General features: G+C 49.8%; 3 protein-coding genes across 8 annotated transcripts in view; 2 read left to right on the top strand and 1 right to left on the bottom strand.

Moving 5' to 3' along the window:
- Positions 1 to 27,813, bottom strand: part of LOC136376350 (zinc finger protein 1 homolog) — a 172,870-nt gene that overhangs the window by 17,998 nt on the left and 127,059 nt on the right. The window lies entirely within an intron of this gene.
- On the top strand, positions 1,762 to 13,816 carry ZDHHC4 (zinc finger DHHC-type palmitoyltransferase 4). 5 transcript variants are annotated; one of them, XM_066343328.1, is made up of 8 exons: positions 1,762 to 1,832; positions 2,341 to 2,445; positions 3,054 to 3,177; positions 4,733 to 4,806; positions 5,528 to 5,706; positions 7,872 to 7,997; positions 10,212 to 10,456; positions 13,367 to 13,816. In XM_066343328.1, exons 2-8 carry the CDS (start codon positions 2,387 to 2,389, stop codon positions 13,655 to 13,657), a joined length of 1,098 nt encoding a protein of 365 aa, XP_066199425.1. In that variant the 5' UTR covers positions 1,762 to 1,832; positions 2,341 to 2,386; the 3' UTR covers positions 13,658 to 13,816. The 5 variants fall into 5 exon arrangements, with proteins under 5 accessions (XP_066199425.1, XP_066199427.1, XP_066199426.1 ...); XM_066343330.1 differs by having other exon boundaries at positions 10,323 to 10,456; XM_066343329.1 differs by having other exon boundaries at positions 1,780 to 1,832; positions 2,341 to 2,471.
- INTS15 (integrator complex subunit 15) lies at positions 14,778 to 27,617 on the top strand. 2 transcript variants are annotated; one of them, XM_066342521.1, is made up of 6 exons: positions 14,778 to 15,304; positions 15,820 to 16,041; positions 17,310 to 17,475; positions 22,920 to 23,444; positions 24,609 to 24,648; positions 26,828 to 27,617. In XM_066342521.1, exons 1-6 carry the CDS (start codon positions 15,113 to 15,115, stop codon positions 27,027 to 27,029), a joined length of 1,347 nt encoding a protein of 448 aa, XP_066198618.1. In that variant the 5' UTR covers positions 14,778 to 15,112; the 3' UTR covers positions 27,030 to 27,617. The 2 variants fall into 2 exon arrangements, with proteins under 2 accessions (XP_066198618.1, XP_066198619.1); XM_066342522.1 differs by having other exon boundaries at positions 14,778 to 15,274.

The following is a 27,813-nucleotide window of genomic DNA, read 5'->3' on the forward strand; positions in this document are numbered from 1 at the left end:
TTTTATAAACAACAAATAATATATTAGTATATATACACTAGAATGTGAACTATAAAGTTCAGGGATTTTTATGTTTTACTGCTATGTTCCTAGTGCCTAGCACAGTGACTGCCATATATTGGAAACTCAATACATTTTTTTTTTTTTTGACAGAGACAGAGAGGGTCAGAGAGAGGGACAGACAGGTAGACAGACAGAAAGAGAGATGAGAAGCATCAATTCTTTGTTGTGGCACCTTAGTTGTTCATTGATTGCTTTCTCATATGTGCTTTGACCTGGGGGCTACAGCAGAGCAAATAACCCTTGCTCAAGCCAGTGACCTTGGGCTTCAAGCCAGCAACCATGTGGTCAGGTCTATGATCCCACGCTCAAGCCAGTGGCCTCATGCTCACGCTGGTGACCCCGTGCTCAAGCCACATGAGCCCACGCTCAAGACAGCAACCTCGGGGTTTCCAACCTGGGTCCTTCGCGTCCCAGTCCGATGCTCTATCCACTGTCAATACATTCTTGTTGAATAAACATTAATGTATAATTGTACTAGACTTTGGAGGATACACACTACATAAGTGATTCTGTCAAGGAACTGGAATTTGGGAGAGGTAGTAGACAAGGGGAGATTGTTTTTGATTCTTTTATAAGAACATAATATTGTATTACTTTCACAAATTAAAGAAAAAATAATAAAAGGCAACTCAGCACATAGGCGACCAAACCATGATTCAGTTAGTCTCAACTGAAGTAAGTCATCCAGAAACAAATGAATGGGGATAAAAATAAAGTTCTGCATTTGAGCCAAAAAAGCTAACTCAAAATATTTAACCTCCAGCTCAGAATTAACCAGCAGGGTGACCAGTGAGCTGGAGGCATTGATGATCCAGCCCACTCCGGATGTGATGAGGCTTCATCCATAACCACAGTCTTCTCCGGTGACATTCCATCTTCTGATTTTTTTTTTCAATTCCGTGTCTATAAGTTCATAAAGCCCTTGCATACAATGTATCAGAAGGTGCCCAGCTCCATAAATTTTTTTCAAAAGGAAAAAGCTTTTTCTTTTGGGGTAGGCAGCAAAGCCAGGTAGAAAAAGTAAGAGTTTAAAGTCAGTGTATGGAGATCAGACATTTTCCCTCAAAGGGATAGGTCTGGCTCAGTTAGGTCTTCAGAGGTGTCAAGAATAGATTGGTCTCGGCCGGTTCAGAAGCATTCAGAGCAAAGAACACGCCACAGGGGCCTTCTCAGTGCTATGTTTGGAAGCAGCTCTTCTCACCCCAGGTTAAACTGTTCATTAAACAGCTTTCCGTCTCATCCTCCAGGTTTGTTGTCAAGCAATTGTCACTGCTCCCAGGGGCTGAATGTTCAGAGCTGTTCCGAAACAGCAGGGGCAAAGATCCCAACGGTGTGGCTAGCAGAAAGCAAAGCCAACTGTCCAGCACGAAGACACAGTGTATGAACCCCTAAGTGTGCCTGTCCTGGGCTGCCCGGGGCCGCTGCTCGGCTTGGAAGCCGAGCCCTCACTGGGCGGTTCGGTCCGCTTCACAACACCGGCGCCCGGGACGGTCTTCCTTCAAGATTTCTGGCAACAGCGCTCTCAACTCCGATTTACCAGCGGTCACACTCAACTACCGTCCGCAGGCGCCGAACCACACGACCACAGACACCCCGGCACACCCACCGCGTTCAATACAGCCCGTCGCGGCTGGCCCCCCACTTCTGCCGGAAGTCCGGCTAGCACGCAAGCGTCGCGTGTGACGTCATGCGCCCGACGGAAGTCAGGGGGCGGACCCTGGAGGCGCCGGTGTATGGTAGCCTGGTTTGGGGGTTGGTCGCCCTTGGAGGTAAGGCGTCCTCCCCTTGGGCGCTTTGATGCCGGAGCTGTGCCGGGGCTGTCAGTCTCTCTGATCGCCCTCCCACTTGTGTATGTGGGGGGCCGTAGCCCACTTCACCCCGCCTAGCTCCGGGACACTCACAGTGTTCCCTTCGAGCCTTCTGCACCCTGCCGCCCACCCTAGTTCCGGCCCCCCCCCCCGGGACCCTAGGATAGAAAGTAGTTTCGGGGAGACCCTTCTGTCGGGTCCCCCAGCATGGGCACCTCAGTAATAGGTATCTAAGCCTCCCAGCTCATTGCTTCCCAGTTTGCTTTTTCTCCTGAAGCCTCATAAGCCCGTTCACCCTGCGGGGTCTCAGCGTCCCCCGACTTCCAAATTCTTTCCCACAGTGTATTCCAACCCCTGACTCCTGTTACGTGAGTCGTCTTATGTGAGTGTTGATGTGTGGCTGCAGCCAGGTTTGGCCTCCTGGAGGAACCACGCCTCTGCCATCGTTGAGTGTCACCTCTTGTTCCAGGCGCTGACCTCTGCACAAGAGGAGATGCCGTCTGAATTCTCTGTGAATGTTAGAAGGAGGAATGCCAGAGCTGCCTGCTGAGAATTACCTAAACAAGAGGAATATGTAGGCTGGGGACCCTGAATTACCTCGTGAGAATTGCTGTTCTTTGTTTACTTTGATCTCATGAAGAGTTTCCAGTTTGGTTATCTCAGTTGGAAACCTGGCCCAGAATCATATTTACTAAGGCCGAAAGTAACCATCTCCGGCTTCTTAATACAGGCCTATATCCATAGATCCCTTCGTAGACAGGATGCCTGATCCGGGCCCTTGATGGTCTCCAGGGGATGTTTGTTCCAATTGCATTGTCAACAGATCCGTTTTACTACTTATCTGTGTCAATATCTGTGTGAATATTTATATTTAAGGAAGTGAAAGAATGATTTGCTGTTGGGGGGGAGAAAGGTGGATGCGTTTTGCATATTCTTCCCCACTTTATTTTGAAATGGCAGATAGGAAAGGCCCCACAGTAAACCACAGTGGTTTGACTAGAGAACTTTTGAAGGAGAGAGAGATCTCAGGGCCTTCTGGGAGGCCTGACTGAAGAGGTAGTGTGTGTTTATGAGCTGATAAATTTGGGGGGGGGGAGGAGTCATTTAGGAAATTGATGTCTGAGAATATGAGCCATGGGATGACTGTCTCAGTATAGTCATACTCTTTCTGTCTTCTTGTAGCCCCAGGATGGACTTTCTGATTCTCTTCTTGTTCTACGTGGCTTTAGTGCTGATCGGTGGCGTTATGACCTGCATCTGCTCAAAAACCCAATACCTGAAAGGCCTGGTCAAGGGAGGTGCACAGGTGACAATGATGCTTTGAGACCACTGGATTTTGACTATCACCAGTCTGAAAGGCTCATCAGTTTCCTGACAGAATGGAAAAAAGATGCCATTTTAATTCAACTATTCTCCTGTTCTTTCATTTATGGCAATTGTAGTATATTCCAAAGTGTGTGTGTGTGTGTGTGTGTGTGTGTGTGTTTTCTCCTTATTAGTGTTGAAAGTAATTTTTTGTATTGATGCTTTAAGATAGATAAGGTACATTTTTTTTTCTCCGAAGTTAGAAGCAGGAAGGCAGTCAGACTCCTGCATGTGCCCTACTGGGATCCACCTGGCATGCCCACCAGAGAGTGATGCTCTGCCCATCTGTGGTGTTGCTCCATTGCAACTGGAGCCATTCTAGCACCTGAGGCGGAGGCCATGGAGCCATCCTCAGCGCCCGGGCCAACTTTGCTCCAATGGAGCCTTGGCTGTGGGAGGGGAAGGAAGAGACAGAGAGGAAGGAGAGGGGGAGGGGTGGAGAAGCAGATGGGCGCTTCTCCTGTGTGCCCTGGCCGGGAATTGAACCCTGGACTTCCATACAACGGGCCAATGCTCTACCGCTGAGCTAATCGGCCAGGGCCAACAAGGTACCTTTTTTTTTTTTTTTTTTTGTATTTTTCCAAAGCCAGAAACGGGGAGGCAGTCAGACAGACTCCTGCATGCGCCTGACCGGGATCCACCCGGCACGCCCACCAGGGGTCGATGCTCTGCCCATCTTGAGGCATTGCTCTGCTGCAATCAGAGCCATTCTAGCACCTGAGGCAGAGGCCACAGAGCCATCCTCAGCGTCCGGGCAAACTTTGCTCCAATGGAGCCTTGGCTGTGGGAGGGGAAGAGAGAGACAGAGAGGAAGGAGAGGGGGAGGGGTGGAGAAGCAGATGGGCACTTCTCCTGTATGCCTTGGGCGGGAATCGAACCCAGGACTCCTGCATGCCAGGCCGACACTCTACCACTGAGCCAACCGGCCAGGGCAAGGTACCATTTTTAAGGCTGGCTCTTTCTCTCTGGATTTGACGCCTGTAATTGAGCATGGAGTTGGCAGCAGTGCTGCCTGGAAGGACCTGACGGTGAAACTGGGGGGGGGATTGGAGCAGAAAACTGATCATTGGGTTGCCGACACTCCTTCAGGGAGCAAAGGGAGCAAAATTGGGGTGAGCAGCCATTGGGAAAGGTTCACTTTCACTTGGGAAGGACCTGGGATAATGGCCAGGAATCTGGAGGTGGGCTTTGGAGTGTAGGATGGAACCCAAGGCAGGGAAAGGACGGGCAGTTACATTGAGCATTACCCAATCCTTCCGCTCTGCTCACCTCCCTAACATGGACCTTCTTTGGGGTTGGGTTGGAAAATGGAGGAACAGGCTTTCAAAGAAAGGCCCACTGGGGGAATAAGGCTTTATTCCTCGTAAATCTCTCCTCTGCCCGTATGCAGAAACACAATATCACCAGTATTGCCAGCTGAACACGAAGCAGCTAATTTGGGTGGCAGGGAGGAGAATGAAAATGAAATGGGAAGTTTCTCTGTTCTTTTGTTTCAGGCATTTTCCTATATGATTCCAGGATGCCTTCAGAGAGCCATGCTGGGATTGCTTCATTACCTCTTTCATACACGGTAGTTATATTTGGGTGTAAAAAGTATCTTCTTTTCTGTTCTGATTGTTAATTTGTTGCTATCCTGTAGCATCAGGAAGCTCTTTGTGGTTTCTAGCATGGTACAGAGAAGGATGGTACAAAGGATTGGGAATCCTGGATTCCAAACCTTTACTTACAGATAATCTGCTTTTCTCTCTGAGAGTTGACATGTTTACTTGTATTCCATGGTGGGTATTTTATTTTTTTTGTTTTTGTTTTTGTTTTTTGTAATTGATTTTAGAGAAAGGAGGAGGGTGGGGAGAAACCAAGAGGCAGCAACTTTTAGTTTCTTCTAATATGTGCCCTGACCGGGCCAGCCCAGGGTTTCAAACCAGCGCCCTCAGCATTCCAGGTCGACGCTTCATCCACTGCGCCACCACAGGTCATGCAACGTGTTTGCTTTTAAAGAGAAGTGTTTAGAGAATGGGAAAATAGTGACAGGAACTTCTGTAAAAATGAATACATCCTGATACTGAGCTCTCAGTTCCCAATACGGATGATAATAATAATGGGTAGCATTTACTGAGTACTTGCTATGTGCTGGGCGCTATGCCAAATGTTTCGCCTAGTTTCTTATGTAATTCTTGCTGTCATCTTAAGGCCAAAGGAAGTAGTTGGCCCCTGGTTCAACTTGCCTCAGCACTGTATAATTTCTTCATGAAGAAGCCGCAGGAACAAGCCACGTGCCTATTTCCTTTCAGAAACTACGCCTTTGTCATCCTGCACCTCATCTTGCAAGGACTGGTTTATACAGAATACACCTGCGAAATATTTGGCTACTGTCAAGAGCTGGACTTCTCTATGTGTTACCTTCTTCTGCCCTATCTGCTGCTGATTGTAAACCTGGTTTTTTTCACCCTGAGTTGTGTAACTGACCCTGGTAAGTTGAGGCTCTTAGTCTAGACAGCTCTACTGTCAATCTTAGTAATAGTGCTGCATACAGGTAGTGATCCCTAGAAGGACTTTGCAAAAGTATTGCTATTTAGAGTTTGCATGATCTTTCAGTTTTGAGTGTTTTCTAATTTTTTTTGCTTCCTTCTTTGACCCATGGGTTATTTAGAACAGTTTAAAAATTTCCATATAAATTTTTTAGCTTAATTTTTTTGATATTTCCACTTGTATTTTATAGTGAGCTGTGGTCTGTAGGATACTATTTATTTTGAAAATTTTATTGATATTTGCCTTATGCCTGGACAAAAACCATGAGTTTTTGTAAGTGGCCCATGTGTGATTGAAAAGAATTTGTTCTTGGATGTAGAGAACTGTGTAAGTTCATTACATCAGCTTTAATTATGTCCAAATCTTTTATATTCATACTAATTTTTTTTTGGTTTGATCAGTTACTAAGAGAGGTAGGTTATCTCATTCTGATGGTAAATTTGACAGATTTCTTCTAAGTTTTTTTTTTTTTTCGTATTTTTTCAAAGTTAGAAGCAGGGAGGCAGACAGACTCCAGCATGTGCCCAACCAGGATCCACCTGGCAAGCCCACCAGGAGGCGATCCTCTGCCCATCTGGGGCGTTGCTCCGTTTCAGCTGGAGCCATTCTAGCACATGAGGCAGAGGCCATGGAGCCATCCTCAGCGCCCAGGCCAACTTTGCTCCAATGGAGCCTTGGCTGCGGGAAGGGAAGAAAGAGACAGAGAGGAAGGAGAAGCACCCATATGCTTCTCCTGTGTGTCCTAGTCGGGAATCAACCCCAGGACTTCCACACGCTGGGCCAACGCTCTACCACTGAGCCAACCGACCAGGGCCTCTTCTAAGTTTTTGCTTCACATATTTTGAAACTAGTGTATTTGTATGTGTGTATGTGTACTACTTATATATATTCTTATTGGATGCATTCAACTTAAGAGTCAGTATTATCTGTTCTTTGAATCATTTTTTTTTTAGAGAGAAAGAGATAGAGGGACAGATAGGGACAGACAGACAGGAAGAGAGAGAGATAAGAAGCATCTTCATTGCGGAGTCTTCTTAGTGGTTCATTGATTGCTTTCTCATATGTGCCTTGACTCGGGGACTGCAGCCAAGCCAGTGACCCCTTGCTCAAGCCAGCAACCTTGGGCTCAAGTCAGCAACCTTGGGCTTCAAGCCAGTGACTTTTGGGGTCAAGCCAGTACCATGGGGTCATGTATATGATCCCACGTTTAAGCCAGTGACCGTGCACTCAAGCTGGTGACCTTGGGGTTTCAAGCCTGGGTCCTCTGTGTCCCAGGATGATGCTCTATCTACTACACCACTGCCTGGTCAGGCTCTTCTTTGAATCTTTTTCAATATATGAGCTTCTGTCAGCATTAATTTTTTCAAGGCTCTTTTGTCTGATATTAATATTATTACACTATATTTTTGATGGATATTTGCTTGTTTTCCCCCATTCTTTGAACTATTAACCTATCCTATACTTGAAGTATTAAATGTCCATCAACTAGTGAATCATAAATATGGTATGCCTATTCAATGGACCATTATTCAGCAGTAAGAAGGAATGAAGTACTTATACCTCCTACAACATGGGTGAACCTTGGAAATACTAGGTTAGTGAAAGAAGCCAGATACAAAAGACCACACAGTGTGTGATTCTCTTCATATGAAATATCCAAAAAAGGCAAAGTCATGGAGACAGATGTACTGATTAGTGGTTGCCAGAGAGGTTAGGGGATGCGAGTGAAATAGGGAGTGACTGCTAAAGGGTTTCTTTCATGCTCTGTCATTTGGGGAGTGATGAGAATTGTTAAAATTGTGGTAGTCCCTACACAACTGTGTGAATATACTAAAAACCATCAAATTGTACATTTTACATGGACAACTTGGATTTTTTATTTGTATCTCATTAAAGCTGTTTAAAATTATAAAAATTATTTAAAATACACTGCCCACAAAAATTAGGGGATATTTTATCACTTCATATTCATTTTGAAATATCCCCTAATTTTTGTGAGCAGTAAATTAAATATAGCGGTTTTACTTGTGCTATGTCAGGACCGGTTTTGCGACTGTCCCGTCCACTGTGTCGCTTGGAACTGAGGTTCGTCCTTACTTTCTTCAGGTACCGTAACAAAAGCAAACGAATTATCGTTTCTTCAAGTCTATGAATTCAGCGAAGCCATGTTCCCAAAGAACAGGAGGTGCTGTACTTGTGGCGTGCGGAAACCAGCGCGGTCCAAGCACTGCAGTAAGTGTGGCTGGGGCTGCAGGGGAGCAAGCGGACCAGGGGGACCAGGGGGCTCCTTCCGTCCGTCCGTAAGGAGGTTATTGCAGAGGTTGGAAACCAGAGCCAGTTGACTCCCAGACAGGGGGCAGCCCCTGGTGGTAGAGGCCGCACAGTGGTTTCTTTCAGATGACCAGTGGTTTCTTGTATGTGGGCAGCCCTCGGTCCTGGGCATGACAGCCCTTCCTGTGCCACGTGCCAGAGCATGCTGGCCAACAGCTGTTTCTGCAGGATGTGGTGCTTGCAGAGCTCAGTCCCAGCAGAGTCTGTTCTTCTGGGGAGTTACCTACACCCTTGACTAGTGCTGGCCAATAGAAATATGTGAGCCACATATATAATCTTAAATTTTCTAGTAGGCACATGACAAAAGTAATAAGGAATAGGAGAAATTAATTAAAAAAAAATTTGCCTGACCAGGCGGTGGCGCAGTGGATGGAGCGTTGGACTGGGATGCGGAGGACCCAGGTTTGAGACCCCAAGGTCACCAGCTTGAGCCGGGCTCATCTGGTTTGAGCAAAGAAAGAGCTCACCAGCTTGGACCCAAGGTCGCTGGCTCAAGCAAGAGGTTATTGGTTTGCTGAAGGCTCGCGTCAGGGCACATATGGGAAAGCAATCAATGAACAACTAAGGTGTCAAAATGAAAAACTGATGGTTGATGCTTCTCATCTCTCTCCGTTCCTGTCTGTCTGTCCCTATCTATCCCTCTCTCTGACTCTCTCTGTCTCTGTAAAAAGAAAAAAAAAATGTTTTTATTTAGTGAGAGGAGGGGAGGCAGAGACAGACTCCTGCATGCGCCCCGCCGCAATGCTCTGCCTATCTGGAGTGTTACTCCGTTGCTCAGCAACTGAGCTCTTCTTAGCTCCTGAGGTGAAGACCATGGAGCTATCCTCAGCACCCGGGGCCAACTTGCTGCAGTTGAGCCATGGCTGCAGGAGGGGAAGAGAGAGAGAGAAGGGGGAGCGGGAGGGGTGGAGGAGCAGATGGGAGCTTCTCCTGTGTGCCCTGGCCGGGAATCAAACCCAGGATATCCACATGCTGAGCCGACACACTACTGATGAGCCAACTAGCCAGGGCCATGAAATTAATTTTAATCATATAATTTATTCAACCTGACTTATTTAAAATACTATTTTAACATGTAATCGATATTGAAAAAATCATTCATGGGATAGTTTATATTCTCTCTCTCTCTTTTTTTTTTTTGTATTTTTCTGAAGTTGGAAACGGGGAGGCAGTCAGACAGACTCCCACATGCGCCCGGCCGGGATCCACCCGGCATGCCCACCAGGGGGCGATGCTCTGCCCATCTGGGGCGCTGCTCTGTCGCAACCAGAGCCATTCTAGCGCCTGAGGCAGAGGCCATAGAGCTGTCCTCAGCGCCCAGGCCAACTTTGCTCCAATGGAGCCTTTGCTGCGGGAGGGGAAGAAAGAGACAGAGAGGAAGGAGAGGGGGAGGGGTGGAGAAGCAGATGGGCGCTTCTCCTGTGTGCCCTGGCCGGGAATCGGACCCGGAACTCCTGCACGCCAGGCTGACGCTCTACCACTGAGCCAACCGGCCAGGGCCTATATTCTTTTTTTTATGTTAAGTCTTTGTATCTGATCTATATTTTCTGTTAAAGCATCTCTCATCCAAACACTAAATTTCCTTTGGAAATACTGGATCTGTGTTTAGTTTTCATAAAATTTATAGTTGGAAGAGCAGATTCACTTATCCAAGCTATTCCAAACACTCTTAAAAGTTTTTCAGTAACTGAATCGGTACCAAATGTCATTTCTTTTAATATCCACATCAACATTGACATAATGGTTTATCTTTATTAGAAGAACTGATTTGACTTCAAAGTGAAAGCATTAGTTTTAAAACTGCCTAAGTGAATTCACTGCTTCTTGTGTCAGTATTATTATTATTGAACTCAAAAGGAGTATCGCACAAATCTAAAAACAACTGTAAATTTACTGATGTCAACAAAGTATTATTTCAAATGTATCTCTTAGCCCCATATCAAGTGCTTAGTACTCAAGTGTGGCTAGGCTAATGGCTGCTGTATTGGACACTGTAGTCCTAACAAGCTTGGTGACAGTAGCTGCCATTTTCCGCACCTCATACAGCCAGCAGCCAATTTGTAGAAATGTCAGTCGGCGTGCATGGTGGTGTTGTGGCTCTCCGTTTCTGTGCAGGTGTGTGTAACCGGTGTGTCCACCGCTTTGACCATCACTGTGTTTGGGTGAACAACTGCATTGGGGCCTGGAATGCCAAGTACTTCTTCATCTACCTCCTGACTTTGACAGCATCAGCAGCCGCCATGGCCACTGTGAGCGCCGTGTTTCTGGTCCAGTTGGTGATGGTGTCGGACTTGTACCTGGGGACTTACGTTGATGACCTTGGACACTCCCAGGCTATTGACACTGTCTTTCTTGTTCAGGTAATTATGTTGTGGGTTGTGTGTTTCTAACTCCTGGTTTCAAAATTGGAAAAAGGATTTTTGTTTTCCCAGTAAAAATATAAAGCCATTCCCTTTTTTTTAGTTTTAACTTTATTTATTAGAGCGAAAGACAGGAAGAACGGAGAGAGATGAGAAGCATCAACTCATAGTTGCAGCACTTTAGTTGTTCACTGATTGCTTTTCATCCGTGCCTTGACTGGGGGCTCTAGCCGAACCAGTGACTCCTTGCTCAAGCCAGTGACCATGGGATCACATCAGTGATCCCACACTCAAGCCAGAGACCTTGGGGTTTCAAACCTGGGACCTCAGTGTCCCAGGTCAGCACTCTTATCCACTGTGCCACCACTGGTCAGGCTAACTTTATTTTTAATTTTTTGATTGATTTTAGACAGAGGAAGGGGGGGGAGAGAGAGAAGCATTCATTTGTTGTCCCACTTACTTGTGAATTTATTGGTCGTTTTCCTGTACGTATCCTGACCAAGGATTGAACCTGCAACCTTGGTTTCTCGGGACAACACTCTGACTGAGATAACCAATCAGGGTCACTCTTAAAAAATTGACATATAATTTATTAAAATTAGTAAATCACATACCATAAAATTCACCGTTTTAAAGTATACAATTCAGTGGTGTTAGTATATGCAGAATGGTGTGGCCGTCACCACTAATTTCAGAATACTTGATCACCCCAAAAGAAACCCACACCTACTAGCAGTCACTTGCATTCCATTCTCCCTCCAACCATGGCAACCGCTAGTCTGCTTTCTGACTATGGACTTGCCTCTTCTGGACGTTTCATATAAATGAAGTCATACAATATGTGGCCTTCTGGACTGGCTGGGTTCACCGATCATAATGTTTTCAAGGTTCATCCATTTATTTTGTTTTATTTTATTTATTTATTTTAAGTGAGAGAGAGACAGGCAGGACAGGAGAGAGATGATGAGAAGCATCAACTGGTAGTGTGTCAGTTTAATTGTTCATTGATTTCCTCTCATACATGCCTTGACCACAGTAGGGGGGAGTGCTCAATCCAAGCCAGTGACCCCTTGCTCAAGCCAGTGATCTTGGGCATCCAGTCAGCCACCATGGGATCATCGACATGATCCCATGCTCAAGCCAGTGTCCCCACGCCCAAGCTGGTGAGCCTGCTCAAGCCAGCGACCTCAGAGTTTTGAACCTGGGCCCTCAGTGTCCCAGGTGGCTGCTCTATCCACTCTGTCACCACCGGTCAGGCAAGAATTTGTTTTCTGTTTTTGTATTCTTTTTTATAAAAAGTGTTTAGTCTTTATTGTTAAATGTTTTCTTTGTAACTTCAGTTAGAAATTCTCCCCTGTTAAGTTTGATAATCATTTGCTTCTCTTTTTTTCTAATTTTCTAAAATGCAGAACTCTAGGAGTTCTTTATTTAGTTTAGTATAAAAAAATAATGTATAAAAATTTAAGCAGTCAGAGGTGTTTAAAATGAAAAGAGGGAGAGGTTGCCTGACCAGGCGGTGGCGCAGTGGCTAGAGCATCAGACTGGGATGCAGAGGACCCAGGTTCGAGACCCCAAGGTCGCCAGCTTGAGCGCGGGCTCATCTGGCTTGAGCAAAATTCCACCAGCTTGAGCCCAAGGTTGCTGGCTCCAGCAAGGAGTTACTCGGTCTGCTGAAAACCCGCGGTCAAGGCACATATGAGAAAGCAATCAATGAACAACTAAAGTGTTGCAACGCGCAATGAAAAACTAATGATTGATGCTTCTCATCTCTCCATTCCTGTCTGTCCCTGTCTATCCCTCTCTCTGACTCACTCTTTGTCTCTGTAAAAAATAAATTAAAAAAAAAAAAAAGAGGGAGAGGTTGGAAATAAGTCAAATTGATCAAATTGATGAAAGGGTATAAACTTCCAGACCACAGATGATTAAGCCCTGGGGATGTAATGTGCAGCATAGTGACTATAGTTAACAATACTGTGTTGTTTATTTTAAAGTTGCTAAGAGACTACCTCTTAAAAGTTCTCACCACAAAGAGCAATTGTAACTATGAGGTGCTGGATATGTTAACATTACTGTTGCACACCTTAAACTTTTACAATGTTATATTTCAGTTATAGCTCAAAGCTGGGGAGGAACAGAAGAAAATTTAAAACATCTTGACAATTAAATGAAATAACAATTTATATTTCTCTCATCCCAGAGGCAACTGTTTCTGTAGTTCGATGTGTATATTTCAGGCTTTTCCTATGTTTGTTTATATTGCCATACATATCCACAGAGTCTTTTTTCCCCACACAGTCATCTTTGTGTCTGTACAAATAAGGTCCCACTCTGATCCTTGCATCTTGTCTTTCTCACTGGGCAATATATTATCAACATCTTTTCCATAGAAATTGACCTCATTTTAGCAGCTCCTTATTATTCCACAGTTCGTCCCAGAGTTTTACTCTTCCTCATGGATGGACATTTCACTTGTGCATTTTGGGAAGAGGGACTGTTAAAATCAGTGCCACTGCATAGTGTGTACCCTGGTACCTGTATCTCTGTGCCTCTTTTGTTTTGAGAGAGACTTTATTTTGATACATGAACTAAGATCTGAATGTATTTCTTTGTTTCTTTTAGAAGTCGCTAACTGGCATAGCACCATCTCCTGAGTACCCTTTCCCTTTTCCTCCAGTGTACACACTTCGTTTATCCCATGCGAGCTCTTGTATATCCTAGGATTTCTCGCTGGGCTGTTGGCCAAGTGCTGTGTGTGGTTCTGATTTGTACTCAGTAGGTCAGATGTGCGTAGAGGTGGGTGTGCCGGAGAGGCAGCTGAGAGTCTTGTGAACAAGACCAGCGCTGGCGGGTACTGACCCTTACTATGTAAGAGCCCCACTGACGAATGTACTTCTTCTTCTTTGCCCCCAGTACCTGTTCCTGACCTTCCCAAGGATTGTCTTCTTGCTGGGCTTCGTCCTGGTGCTGAGCTTCCTCCTGGGCGGCTTTCTGTGCTTTGCTCTCTACCTGGCTGCCACCAACCAGACTACGAACGAGTGGTACAGAGGTGACCGTGCCTGGTGCCAGCAGTGTCCCCATGTGGCTGGGGCCCCATCAGCAGAGCCCCCAGTCCACAGGAACATTTACTCCCACGGGCTTTGGAGCAACCTCGGGGAGATCTTTCTACCTGCTACTGCACATTATGAGAGAAAGAAGAAATGAGAATGGAAAGTGTTACTGTTTTTTAAACAAAGTGAAGATTTATTTATGCACATGGATACTTTCTTTCTAAGCATTGTTTTTGTTTCTGTTTTCTGCTCTGTATTTATAAATCTGCTCCCGGTGGTTAAAGAAGGGAAGATAAAAGTAAGGTTTACCGAGTGCCTGGTAGAAATCCCCCGTTTTCCTCTGTTCACTCAGCCTGTGGGAGCTACGCTTCTCTGAAATCCTGGTGACTTCTCAGAGGTTCCAGTTGACCTTGATCTCCCGCTCTAGACTTAGAGTCTAGGCTTCTGGACAGGAGGGGCCTTGTGGCCGTGTCCCCTGCTGTGCAGGAGGGTTTCCGCGGCTGGGAGTTGTGCCTGGCTGTGCCTTCTTGATTCCCTTCCATCCCTCCCAGGGAAAGGCCTTGCCCCCACCCCCATCTCCTTACCCATAGCCAGCATCCTCAGCCGGGCCTGCTGCGTGGTCAGTGTGGGCCTTTGACACAGGGCACACTTCTGTACTTGTGGCCACCGTCAAGTCTTTTCTGCCCTATTTTGAAAATTCCAAACTAACTCCACTTAACTCAGTACTGAGAGATGAATGCTGAAAAAGAGATGCCTGGTAAGTGCTGAGGGTTTATAGGAGCCGGGTACCTAGGATTCCCACGGCCCTCCCAGGCCACTCTTGAAGGAATTGGGGACTAGGGACTCTGGGGACAGGAACTGGGAGTCAGGTAGGGAGGCAGCATTTGTCATCGCAGCCCTTTGAATCCAGAGTAGATGGACTCTTTCAGATGAATTGCTGAGGCCTGAGCCTGCGCCCTGGGGCACCACCCTGTCCTTACTGAGGGGAAAGCAGGGTGAAGTCAAACATGTAGGCTTGGAACCCCAGCAAAGGAAGCAGAGAAAGGAGCCTCAGCCCGGCTTGCGGGGGCGGGGCGGAGTGTGGGGAGCGCAAGCCCCGATGAGGATGAGCGGTCACCGGTGGCTGTGGCAGCCGGGCTGGGCTCTGCACCCGCTGGGCCCCGGGACCGAGGGCGGTCTCGTGGGGCGGGGGCGGGTCCTACGGGGCGGGGCGTGCCTCCGGCCGCGGCGTGTCCGGGCCGAGCCGCCAGGGGGCGCCGTCCGAGAGCGGGCGCTCGCCGCCGCGGACCGTGCTTGACCCCTGCGGGCCTCCGTCGCCGCGCTCGGCATTTCCCTGCTGTTCGGTTCCGCGGCGTCGGGCTCCCGCGGCTCTCTGTGGCGCCGCAGTCGCACAGCCGGTTTCCCGCTGGCCGGCGGCGGAGATGGCGCCCTAAGCGGGCCCGAGCGGGGTGCGGCGGGCGGGCCGGGCGCCGCGGCCCAGGCCCGGGCCGGCGGGGCGGGCGGCGGCCGGGTCGCGGCCTCTTTGTCTCCAGGGCGGCGGGCGCGTCCGCGGGGCTCGGGGCGGAAGTCCCGGCGCGCTCCGGGGGCCCCGGGCCGCAGCGGCCGCGCCATGAGCGACATCCGCCACTCGCTGCTGCGCCGCGACGCGCTCAGCGCCGCCAAGGAGGTGCTGTACCACCTGGACATCTACTTCAGCAGCCAGCTGCAGAGCGCGCCGCTGCCCATCGTGGACAAGGGCCCCGTGGAGCTGCTGGAGGAGTTCGTGTTCCAGGTGCCCAAGGAGCGCGGCGCGCAGCCCAAGGTGCGGCGGGCGGAGCGGGCGGAGCGGCCGGCGGCCCCCGCGCCGGGAGCAGCGCGCGCCTGCGCCTCGTCCCCGGTCTCGGTGACAAGTGTTAGCCAGACCGGAAACCCTTCTGTCCCGGCTCCCTTCTCGCCCGTGGCCCTGCTGTTTGAGCAGTAGCCCGAAGCCTGCCTCCTCGGGAGTCCTGAGCGTTGCTCAGCTGTGCTCCTCTTTGCGGGGTGCGTGAAAGCCACGCTCCGGTGGTGTTGAGGGCCTCCGATCGAGAGTCTCGAACCTCCGTGGTTCATTCTGAGCCTCCCCCGCACCCCCACCCCCGGGACGATGCATAATGATATCTAATGACAGTTCCTGGAATTAACAGGAGAGAGCTACTACTCCCTGGCACCTGGGCTTTAGACGGGGGGTGAAAAGTTCCCTGGGGAAAAGAGTATATTACTTTCTGGGTTATTATAGTCGGATTTCATCTGCACGTTCCAACTAAATTTCTCATTGCTTCTCCTGGGTTTGTTTTATAGAGATTGAATTCACTTCAGGAGCTCCAACTTCTTGAAATCATGTGCAATTATTTCCAGGAGCAAACCAAGGACTCTGTTCGGCAGATTATTTTCTCATCCCTTTTCAGCCCCCAAGGGAACAAAGCCGATGACAGCCGGATGAGCTTGCTGGGAAAACTGGTCTCCATGGCAGTGGCTGTGTGTCGAATCCCAGTGTTGGAGTGTGCAGCTTCCTGGCTCCAGGTAGTTCTTTAGAAATAGCTTTCTCCTGAGGGTCTCCGAAGAGGAGCTTCGTGTCAGGAATGTTCAATTAATTGGATTTCTTGAGAGGCCTTTATTTACCATATTATTGTTTTGCTGTCACCATCTTGTGTGCTGATACTCTAGACCTCTATTTATGTATACACGGGTAGTAACTATTCTTGAGAAAACAGTAGTTTGTAATAGTAAATTAATTTTAAAAAGAATGAAAGAAAGGCTCCATCTTCAGAACAAGCGAAAAACCATTTTTCTTATTGAATGTGATAGGGAGGATTTTGAAAACAATAGCTCAGCCTGACTGGACAGTCAGCCTGTCTCCTTGCTATTTCTTCTGGAGGCCACCTTGGGGCCCTGAAACTGTAGCATCCTGAGCAGCTGTCCAATGTGGCGGTAGGTACAGATCGGCATCTGAGTGAGGACAAACAGCCAGGGAGGTGATGATGTAGGACTTTGAAAGTATTAGGGAAACCTGTAAGAGGATAGAACTGGAAGAGAAATGGGGAGAAGACTGCTCTAAATTTTGTGATAGTTCACAAATTCTCCTACTAAAGTTTTTTTAATTATTGATTTTCTAGAGAGAGTAATAAGAGAGGGGAGGAAGAAAAAGAGACATCTCTCTGTTCCTGTATGTGCCCTGACAGGAAATTGAACCAGCAACCTATGCATATTGAGATGACATTAACCAACTGAGCTATCCAGCCAGGGCCTAAAGCTTTTTAAAATGCTAGCAGCTGTTAATGTTTACTGTTTGAGTCTCAGTTACATTGTTACAGAAGTTGTTAGGCATCATCTTTCCTAAGTAAACCTCAAAGCAGGATCGGTAGATTCTTTTTGTTTGTTTTTTAAAGACATTATCCACTGATTTTAGAGGAGAGAAAGAGGTGAAGGGAAGAGTGGGAAGCATCAACTCACATTAATTGCTTCTTGTATGTGCCTTGACCACGCAAGGGCCAGATAGCCTATATTTAGTTACAACGATTTAGCTCTGCCCTAGTAATGCAGTAACAGCCACAGACAATAGACGGACATGAGGGCTGTGTCGGTAAAAACTGCATTCACAAAAGCAGGTGGCGGGATGGATTTGGTCTGCGGGCTCTGGTTCGCCAACCTGTTTCGGAGTAAGCTATTACCATCCTTACCCCCCCCCTGGAGGGGTTCTGCCCGCGCGGGAGGTCTTCACCAGGTGCACATAGCCACTCCTCCCCTGTCTCACGACATCTGTGGTCATGCGGACTGTGGCTTCTTTGCAGCGGACGCCTGTGGTCTACTGTGTGAGGCTGGCGAGGGCCCTCGTGGATGACTACTGCTGTCTGGTGCCCGGCTCCGTCCAGACACTGAAGCAGATCTTCAGCGCCAGCCCCCGCTTCTGCTGCCAGTTCATCACGTCCGTCACTGCGCTTTACGACATGTCATCAGGTAAACACTGAACGGGTTGCTGCCCTTAGAGACGCTTCAGCCGATTCCACTAACGCCCAGGTGGAATGTTCGGTGAATGTGTTGGTGGTGTTGTGGCCCTTTTTTTTTTTTGGTCTGAATTATGTGTTGTATTTAGGCTAAAAGCTACAGGAATGGGCCACCTGGACTTCTGGAATTTGCTAACTGGGAGCTTTCTTTAGTGACATCCAGTTGCCTGGCTCAGAATGGTCCAAATGGCAAACAGCCCGAAAAGCTAGAGTCCGGTGTGTCTGGGAGAGATGTGGCTTTCTCCCTAGAATTGACCTGCTTTTTGTTTGTTTGTTTGTTTTTACAGAGACAGAGAGAGTGTCAGAGAGAGAGAGATAGACAGGGACAGACAGACAGGAATGGAGAGATGAGAAGCATCAATCATTAGTTTTTCGTTGCACATTGCAACACCTTAGTTGTTCATTGATTGCTTTCTCATACGTGCCTTGACCACGGGCCTTCAGCAGACCGAGTAACCCCTTACTCGAGCCAGCGACCTTGGGCTCAAGCTGGTGAACTTTTGCTCAAACCAGATGAGCCCTTACTCAAGCTGGCAACCTCAGGGGTCTTGAACCTGGGTCTTCCGCATCCCAGTCTGATGCTCTATCCACTGCACCACCGCCCAGTCAGGCTGACCTGCTTTTTATTTCTCATTTTTTATTTTGAAGAAAATTGTGAACTTCAGGAAAGTTGTAAGAGTATTACAGCAAGCACCCATATAGCTCACCTAGATGCACCATTGTTAACGTTTGCCATACTTGCTCTCTCCTGCCCTTTTCTGTACACACACACACACACACATAATTTTTTCCTGAACTTTTGAGTTTGTTGCTAATATCAGGTATTTAAGCATGTGTTTCCTAAGAATAAGACAATTGCCTTATATGACCATGGTATCATTATCACACCTAAGAAATTCAACATTGGGAGGATACTATTTTTTTTCTAGTTTTCTGATGTGAGAAACTGGGTTGAGGGGGAACAGACAGACTCCCGTAAGCGCTGGACCGGGATCCACCCAGCATGCCCACTAGGGTATGATGCTCTGCCCATCTGGGATGTTGTTCTGCTACAATATGAGCCATTTTAGTGCCTGAGTCGGAGGCCATAGAGCCATCCTCAGCACCCGGGCCAACTTTGCTCCAATTTGCTCCCGCACTGATTCACTGCGGGAGGGGAAGAGAGAGATAGGAAGAAAGGAGAGGGGGAAGGGTGGAGAAGCAGATGAGCGCTTCTCCTGTGTGCCCTGACCGGGAATCGAACCCGGGACTCCCGCACGCCAGGCCAATGCTCGACCACTGAGCCAACTGGCCAGGGAAGAGGATACTATTTATTATCCTACATATAACCTGTATTCAGATTTCCCTGATTGCCTCAATCATGTCTTGTGTGTGTGACAGAGACAGAGTCAGAGAGAGGGACAGACAGGAAGGGAGAGACATGAGAAGCATCAATTCTTTGTTGCGGCACCTTAGTTCATTGATTAATTTCTCATATGTGCCTTGACTGGGGGGCTACAGCAGACCGAGTGACCCCTTGCTTAGCCAGTGACTTTGGCCTCAAGCTGGTGAGCATTGCTCCAATCAGATGAGCCCGTGCTCAAGCTGGCAACCTCGGGGACTCAAACCTGGGTCTTCCGCGTCCCAGTCTGATGCTCTATCCACTTCGCCACCGCCTAGTCAGGCTCAATCATGTCTTTCATAGCCTCCTCCTCCTCCCTGCTTTGGGGGATCAGAATTCAGGATTCAGATCAGGAGTCCTACATTGCACAGAGCTGTCAGTGTCACTTGGGTCTTTAAATCTAGAAAGCTCCCAGCATTTAAAAATATATGTCTTGTGATACATTTTAAAGAGCTCAGGCCTGCTGTTTTGCAGAATGGCCCTCAATTTGGATCCCTGTGATTGTTTATGAGAAGATTCGAGGGAAACGTTTTTGGCAGCAGGAGTTCCTCTTAGTGATGTGTCCTGGGTGCTTCGCCCTGGGGGGCAGGCACCGGGTCTGCTCTTGGCGATGGGTGTGAGACTTCCTCAGCAGGAAGCCGGGAGAGGTCCTCAGGTGGCCAGTAGATGGCGTTTGATCTCAGCTGGTAGGAGCCCTGGCCGCTCTCCTGCAGCAGAGCCCTCAGCTCAGATCACTTTATTGCAGACTCCCGCTAGGGAACAGCAGTGGAAGCTGAGCAGCCCTGGTTGGATTGGGACAGGGGCTGTGGCCCGTGGTTCCCACCAGGGGCAGTGAGGGGCCCCGCCCTGGCGACCAGCTTCCTCTGCAGCGCCTCCCGAGCCTGCTTTTCTGCATCGGGTTCCTCTGTCCGCCCTCAGCTCTGGCCGCTCGGGGGCTGACAGTCTCTTTCTGACCCGGATTTGGTCGCTAACCTAGCAGCTCTGAGCCTTCAGTGGCATTTTCCACTTGTGTTCAGTCCAGCGTGGGCCTCCCAGCGGCTGCCCGGTTCTGTCTGATTCCCCTCTGACTTGCCACTTGTTAGTCTTGAGAAAGTTCGTGTCGGGACACAGTGTGAACATTCGCGTGCCTGTCGTTCTCACCTGCTGGTTTCAGACTCTTCTCCCCGTAGCGCTTTCCCTCTGGGGTGGGGGCAGGGCCCGTGGGCGGGGCCTGTGGGCGGAGCCCGCTGCTGGAGTGGCGATGCCCCTCGCGCTTTCCTGAGGCTTCCTGGCAGCCACGCAGAGCTGGGAACAGTGTTCAGGCCTCTTGTTCTCCAATAGGAAAGATTTAATTAGGCCTCGTTTACAGCATCCCAGCAGCCCTTTCAGCCTTCAGTTACTCCAGGCCAGCAAGGACCAAAATTGGCCTTAACGTTGGAAAGAGTTAACCTATGTATGGAGAAAGAAATAATGTTCAGAGAATCCCACTAACGTTTGGAATGGATGTGGGATGTGGTGTTTTCTCTCAAGCCAGTTTGCCAGTCTGGTGTATCAGTGATTTTCTTAAACCACTTTATTGAGGTATGATTGGCATGAGAAAAGCTGTACATCTTTGGTGGACACAACTTGATGAGTTTGGAGAAACAGACACCAGTGGGCACACAGCTGTGGCCCTGGGGGCGGGGCCTGGAGTCCACTGTCAGAGTGGGGTCGCTGCTGCTCTTGGGCACGTCTGGTGACAGGGCAGCACTTCTGGGGAGTCTGTGCCTTCCAAACCACACAAAGGAAGCAGCTCCCCAAATCCAGCAGGACTTCCTGTGGCCTGAATAGTGCAGGGAACTTGAGTCTCCGAGTAGGAAGGTGATAGGAATTACTCACTCTCAGGTACACACTCACGTGTACACATGGGGCACTCACACACACCCTGCCTTCTGGTTCTGGGACACCCCTCGGCCTAGATTGGGGGGGTTGTGCCAGAGGCATGGGTGTGAGACTGCGTTTCCCAGACAGAACTGTCTTGGGGAGTCAGGGGCCAGACATAGGGTCGCCTGCCGTTTACTTTGCCATGTAAGCTTTCTGCTGCTGCCATCATTTCATAACAGAAGGGCAGGGGGTGTTTAACACCCAGACAACAGGTAAACTCGTAGGGGAAAAGGCCAGCGTCTCCTGAGAAAGAGCCTTTGGGAACCTCACACCAACCTGTGACTCACCCCACACTCTCCTTTGTCACGTGTGGCCCTGGCCGGGGCTCAGTCATGAGCTGAGGGATGCATAGCCCCAGAGATGGAGGCCCGGGACCCGCTCCCACGCACGGCCACCCAAGGGTGTTGCGTGGCGACTCCAAGAAAGGCCGTGTAACCTCATGGGTAAGAGCCAGACCACCGGGGGCAGACCTGGGTCCACCACGTACTTTTGATGCGTCCTGGGAAAACTACTTAACATCACATCATTGTGCCTCAGCTTCCTCTGGGGTTTATGTGTTAATCTGTGCCTGGGACATAGTAAGCCCAAAGTGAATGTCAGCATTTGTTTTTATTATTACTGTCTCTGTCTGGGCTGTAGAAGGTGCCAGTGTCTAGGGTCCCAGGAGGTCAGGCCGTGGTTACTAAGACGAGAGGCAGGGGTGGCCCTCAGCAGCTGACCCAGCGTTGACTAAACTCGGAGCTGCTCCTTCAAGGCCCATGAAACCGTCCTGTACCCTGGAGGGGACACCAAACACACAGAAAACCTCACAAGGCAAGGGATGCAGTGCGGTGGTAGTTTTGGACATAAAAAGTGTGGAGTTCTATTTATTTTATTATTTACTTAATTTTTAAAGAGAGAGAAAGGGAAGAGAGAGATGAGCAGTATCAACTTGCAGTTATGCCAATTTATTGTTCATTGATTGCTTCTCATACGTGTCTTGACTGGGGGCTCAAGCCAAACCAGAGACTCCTTGCTTAAGCTAGGGACCTTGGGCTCAAGCCAGTGATCTTGGGATCAGGTCAGTGATCCCGCGTTCTAGCCAGTGACCCTGTGCTCAAGCTGGCAAACCTGTGCTCAACCTGGGACCTCAGGGTTTTGAACTGGGGACCTCAGCGTCCGGGTTGGTATTCTATCTCCACTGTGCTACCACAGATCAAAAACCATGAGATTGCCTGACCTGTGGTGGCGCAGTGGATAAAGCGTCGACCTGGAAATGCTGAGGTTGCCGGTTCGAAACCCTGGGCTTGCCTGGTCAAGGCACATATGGGAGTTGATGCTTCCTGCTCCTCCCTGCCTTCTCTCTCCCCCCCTCTCCTTTCTAAAATGAATAAATAAAAAAAAAATTTAAAAACAAACAAACAAAAAAAAAACCATGAGATTTTGTCCCTGGCCGGTTGGCTCAGTGGTAGAGCGTCGGCCTGGCATGCAGGAGTCCCGGGTTCGATTCCCAGCCAGGGCACACAAGAGAAGCACCCATCTGCTTCTCCACCCCTCCCCCTCTCCTCCCTCTCTGTCTTTCTCTTCTCCTCCCACAGCCAAGGCTCCATTGGAGCAAAGTTGGCCTGAGGATGGCTCCATGGCCTCTGCGTCAGGCACTAGAATGGCTCTGGTTGCAACAGAGCGATGCCCCAGATGGGCAGAGCATCGCCCCCTGGTGGGCGTGCCGGGTGGATCCCGGTTGGGCACATGAGGGAGTCTGTCTGACTGCCTCCCCGTTTCCAACTTTAGAAAAATACAAAAAAAAACCCGTGAGATTTTATTTAAAGTGACACACAGGATGGGTTTTCTTCAAGGCATCATGGAGTTCAAGGGAATTACTGAGTATAATATTTCTTGAGCGCTAACTTAGCCAGACAGTCCTGTCAGTGAGGGCTGGGACTCTCACTGAATAAAACGAGAGTCCCAGCCCTCCTGGAGGGGATGTTGTAGCGAAAGAGACAGAGATAGATGAGCAAAGAAGCAGGTAATCTGAGTGTCAGGTGGTGAGTACTGAGAACTTAGGGGTCCGTCTCCCCTCCGCCCACTTCTGTCACTGGGGCTGGAAACCCTCCTGACTTAACGTGTCTTTGCAGATGACCTCATCCCACCGCTGGACTTGCTTGAAATGATTGTCACCTGGATTTTTGAGGACTCAAGGTTGATTCTTATCACTTTCTTGAATACTCCGATTGCAGCCAATCTCCCAATAGGATTTTTAGAGCTCACCCCACTCACTGGATTGATTCGCTGGTGTGTGAAGGCCCCTCTGGCTTATAAAAGGAAGAAGAAGCCCTCCTTACCCAATGGCCATGTCCCCACCAAAGATGCCCAGGACTCAGGGGGGATGGACAGAGACTCGCACCTCTTGTACTCAAAACTGCATCTCAGCATCCTGCAGGTGCTCATGGTGCTCCAGGTGCACCTGACCGAGAAGAATCTTTACGGGCGCCTGGGGCTGATCCTCTTCGACCACATGGTCCCCCTGGTAGAGGAGATCAACAGATTGGCGGATGAACTGAACCCCCTCAATGCCTCCCAGGAGATCGAGCTCTCCCTGGACCGCCTCGCCCAGGCTTTGCAGGTGGCTATGGCCTCCGGAGCCCTGCTGTGCACCAGAGGTGGGTGACTTCCTGCCTCGGCCTTCCTGGGGTTGGGGAAGCCACCACCCGTCCAGAGGAACATGGGCTCCCGGAAGACTGTTTTCTGCCTCTTTTTGGACTCCTTCCTCTTAGTGAACATGGGAGAAGTAGGGACATGTCCCAGGACAAACCCAAGCAGAGCACTGTGACCATGATCTTGGGGTGTCTCCCTAGTCAGGACTAGGGACTGACTCCTCGAAAGGTGTAATAGCTTAATGTCTTTCCTCTTAGGGCATCTTTTTCTGCAGCCCTTTTTTTATTGAGACATAGTTTACACGCAGCAAAATGCATAGGTTTAAATGCATAAGACATGCCCATCACCTATTCTGAGAGTTCCTTAATTCTCCTGCATTTCATTTTATGTGCTTGACTTCTCCTTTTCAGTGTTGGCTCCCAGAAGCTGCCTGTGGCCCCAAGCTGTGGTCGCTGGTGAGGGGTTTTCTCTTTTTCTCAGAATCTGAATATCTTGGGCGTCTGATCTGCCCAGCAAGAGCCCTGCCTTAGGGCCCATTCCCAGCTTCTGACCACTTGCCAGTTAGAGCTGCCCCTTCCCTAAGTGATGTATTCTATTTGGGGCCTAGTTTAGCCCTGACCAGTTGGCTCAGCAGTAGAGCATCGGCCCAGCCTGTGGAAGTCCCGGGTTCGATTCCTGGTCAGGGCAAACAGGAGAAGCACCCATCTGCTTCTCTACCCCTCCCCCTCTCCTTTATCTCTCTCTTCTCCTCCCACAGCCAAGGCTCCATTGGAGCAATGTTGGCCCAGGTGCTGAGGATGGCTCCATGACCTCCACCTCAGGCGCTAGAATGGCTCCGGTTGCAATGGAGCAATGGCCCACATGGGCAGAGCATTGCCCCCTGGTGGGCTTGCCCTGTGGATCCTGGTCGGGCGCATGCGGAGTCTGTCTCTCTGTCTCCCTGCTTCTCACTTCGGAAAAATAAAAATAAAAAAAGGATAAAAAGATACAGTTTGGGTCCTAGTTTGTTAGAGCAAAAATCAAAGAGAAAGAGAATACAGCTCCTAGAATGCTGGGGAAACGTAGAATCAGGTAATATTACTATCTCACTAACATCCTTGAAAAAGGTCAGTGAGCCTTTCACCTTATTTCCTCCTGTCTCCCTTAATTATGTATCTCCTTGATTTCAGACGACCTGAGGACCTTGTGCTCCAGGCTGCCCCACAATAAGTAAGTGCCCTCTCAAGGCTTCTAGCTGGGTGTGCAGTGCAGGTGGGATGCCAGGTGGGGGGGGCATCATTCTGGTCCGTAAGGTTGAGAGCTGTATATAAGAAGCCTCTCAAGGACTGGTGATAAGTGGGGACAGATACAGCCGCATAACCCCCACGAGAGGAAGGCCCAGTAGAGGGTAAATCAACAATGAAAAGAAAGTCATTTTGTTGGAGCCAAGGAAAGAAACCAGAATCAACTTGAGAGTGGTATGCTCACCAAGCGCTGGTGCGTGCATAGGTGTTGTGGTGACACGGTGAGCGCTGTAGCCCTCTGGGAAATATGGCCGAGCCACAGCCCGAGGGCACAGTGAGTAGGTCAGGCCTGCATCCTGGCATCGGGTGGCACTGACCAGGTTCTGAGCACAGGTTTCTCGGCGGTTTCCTGTGAGGCCCGGGCCCTTGATAAAGTAGGAGCATTGATTCGCCTGCTTCCCGGGGTTGTAGTAAGGATTAAATGGGGTGACCCTTATAAATTCTTTGCCTAATGCGAGCAAAGGGGACTCTCTGTAACGGGTGGCTATTGTCCTAATTTGGGGAAGCTGTGGTCATGGTGGTGACAGCAGGAACACTGTGGCCACACAGCTTCTGGGAAGAATTCCAGCCTTGCTTCTTTGGCTCTGTGTGGCCTGAGGCGAGTTCCTTACCTCCTGCTGCCTCCATTCTCTTTCTGTAAATCGCTCTCTGTAAAATTGAGAAGAAAACAGTGCCTGCCTCCTGTCCTCTTCGTCCGGTCCTCCTCTCCTCCTGCCGGAAGAGTGTTGTGAGGATTAAGGGAGTAAGAGCACAGGAAGCACTTAGAACAGTACTTGTTATGTCGTAAGTAGCTGCGAGGTGTTAGCTGCTGTTACTTTTACTGCCATTTCCCTAATTTAGGAATTCTACTTAATCTGATTAATTCCACTGACTCCAAGAAGCAAAAAGCTATGTGCACAAAAATGTTTCACGCCAACACAGTGGATTTCAACCGCCAGTCTGCAGATGGGTGCCGGTCTGCCAGAAATTCCGTGCCAGTCTGTGAAAGAGTTAACCACCCTGATGTGTGCAGATGAGAAGGTCTATTGCAGACCACCACCCGTCTGCTTACCAGCAGTTGAAAAACTCTGTGCTAATGCAGTATTATCAGCAAAAACCAGGAGGCAATCTAACTGTCCCGCAGGCAGGCATGCTTAGTAAGTTGGTGGTGCTACATGAGGATAGAACAATGTATCCACTAAAAGTAGTCATTAAGGCAGCTGGCAAGGGAAATGTCAGTGGTTAAAGGAAGAACTCCCCTGTGCCCTTTCGTGCGCACACGCGGGGCTTAAACAAATGAAACGGGGGTAGGTTGGCTGATGTTCGGATGGTCGCCTTGGGCTTTAAGGGGTGGTGAGGCGCCAGAGCTGGCGTGGGCAGGCAGTGTGGACAGGGGGCGAGCGGGCCAGCACTGTGTACGCTGTGTGGGCCAGGGCCGGCCTGTCTGCACGAGGCTGGCCGGCAGAAACAGAAATAGGAATAATTTGATGCCAAAGGATCAGCCAGATGCTAATTCACAGGCCACTGGTGAGGTAGCGGCAGCTGGGGGACCGTGTTCTCGTGCCCATGTGCATGGGGGGGGGTCTCCAGGTCGGCTGTGCACGGGAGGCTTGGGCAGGTGTCCAGGTAGCCTGGGAAACGGAGAAGGGGGAACACGGGGGTTCATGGTGGAAGAAAACGGCTGTGTCTGAGATTCTGTTAGTGGCGTGGACCGCTTGTCTAGAGGGCCCCCTTTCCCTCAGGACCCACCCTATTTCCTTTCTTTTCTCGGGGCTTCCAGAATGTTCCCTGGCATCTGGAGGACATTATTAGTACACATTGGGACCTTTTACCCTTCTTGCAATACTCTTTTTAGTGTTTCCTGGTCCTAGTGCGAATCCTGTCACCTCCTGCTCTTCCCTGGCTACAGGCCACCCACCGAGCCCCCTTCTCTCAGGCTCCCCACCTGGACGCTGGCGTGTCCTGGACCTGCACCCAGTGCCTCTTGGCTCTGCGTGAGGGCTGCCTGTGCCCAGGCCCTCCTGTCTCCCCCGACGGCAGTTTAGGGAATGGGGCCCGCCTGGTGCTGTGTGTCATGGCCATCGTTGTTGGAGGCCGCATCCTAACCCTTTTCCTTGTGTTTGCAGCCTGCTGCAGCTGGTGATCTCGGGCCCCGTGCCGCAGTCGCCGCATGCGGCGCTCCCCCCTGGCTTCTACCCTCACATCCACACGCCCCCGCTGGGCTATGGGGCCGTGCCGGCCCACCCCGCCGCCCACCCCGCCCTGCCCACACACCCCGGGCATACCTTCCTGTCGGGCATGACGTTCCCATTCAGGCCCATCCGCTAGGCCGGCCCCACCTACTGCCGAGTGGCACTGTGCCTTCAGCGCCCAGGTCGGGAAAGCCTTCCGGAGATGGGGACCGACCCCACAGAAGAGGACCTCCAGGGGGCAGCCAGGCGGCCCCTCCTCACCAGCATGAAGGTCTCGGGGCGGAAGCGCTGTGACGTCGTAGTCCGGGTGCCTCATGCCTGGTGATATCCGTGAGTCCAGCTCGGATGGACAGAAAGGAAACGTGTCTAGTCCTCTGCAGAGCGATGCGGACATCTTTAGAAGATGTCAGTTCTGTGAGCCTGTCGTCTCGTGTCATTTCAGGCGCACACGCTCTGCACCTGTGCCGTCGGGAACATGAGTGTGCGCAGCAGCATTTGCACGCCCACTTGTCTGGCTTCTTCCCTCGGGAATGGGATGTGTTCCTGCCATAGACTCAGGCCACTCCGAGAGCTCTGTGAGCTCCACGCCGAAGCCGGTGACCTGGGGCTTCCCCGCAGCACTGGGCCCCGCCCCCAGGACACCGCGATTGCCCCGCCCCCAGGAGAGCCCGTCTCCCTTCCACTGGGGCCTCTCAGATTTTCTTTCATATGTTGAAATAAATTTTTTTTTTCTAAACAGTTTTATAGACTTTGTGGAATGTATTTTGAGAACTTACTAAGTGTGAGCTGCAGTGGCTTCCGCCCTGTCTGCCATGATCGTGGTGAGAAGACTGGATACGACGTTAGCCACAGCTTTGAGCAGGCGCGGGGCAGACAGCATCCGCACCCTGCGCAGGGCCTCCGGGGCGGCCATCAGGGCG

Source organism: Saccopteryx leptura, chromosome 6 (assembly GCF_036850995.1).
Source record: "Saccopteryx leptura isolate mSacLep1 chromosome 6, mSacLep1_pri_phased_curated, whole genome shotgun sequence".
NCBI classification, from domain to species: domain Eukaryota; kingdom Metazoa; phylum Chordata; class Mammalia; order Chiroptera; family Emballonuridae; genus Saccopteryx; species Saccopteryx leptura.

Excerpts from the sequence above, each read along its gene's own strand:
- ZDHHC4 (XM_066343328.1), top strand. The coding sequence starts at position 2,387 with ATGTTAGAAGGAGGAATGCCAGAGCTGCCTGCTGAGAATTACCTAAAC. Across the intron at positions 3,178-4,732 it reads TGGTCAAGGGAGGTGCACAG|GCATTTTCCTATATGATTCC; the intron begins GTGACAATGATG and ends CTTTTGTTTCAG. Across the intron at positions 5,707-7,871 it reads GAGTTGTGTAACTGACCCTG|GTACCGTAACAAAAGCAAAC; the intron begins GTAAGTTGAGGC and ends TACTTTCTTCAG.
- INTS15 (XM_066342521.1), top strand. The coding sequence starts at position 15,113 with ATGAGCGACATCCGCCACTCGCTGCTGCGCCGCGACGCGCTCAGCGCC. Across the intron at positions 16,042-17,309 it reads GTGCAGCTTCCTGGCTCCAG|CGGACGCCTGTGGTCTACTG; the intron begins GTAGTTCTTTAG and ends GCTTCTTTGCAG. Across the intron at positions 23,445-24,608 it reads AGCCCTGCTGTGCACCAGAG|ACGACCTGAGGACCTTGTGC; the intron begins GTGGGTGACTTC and ends CCTTGATTTCAG.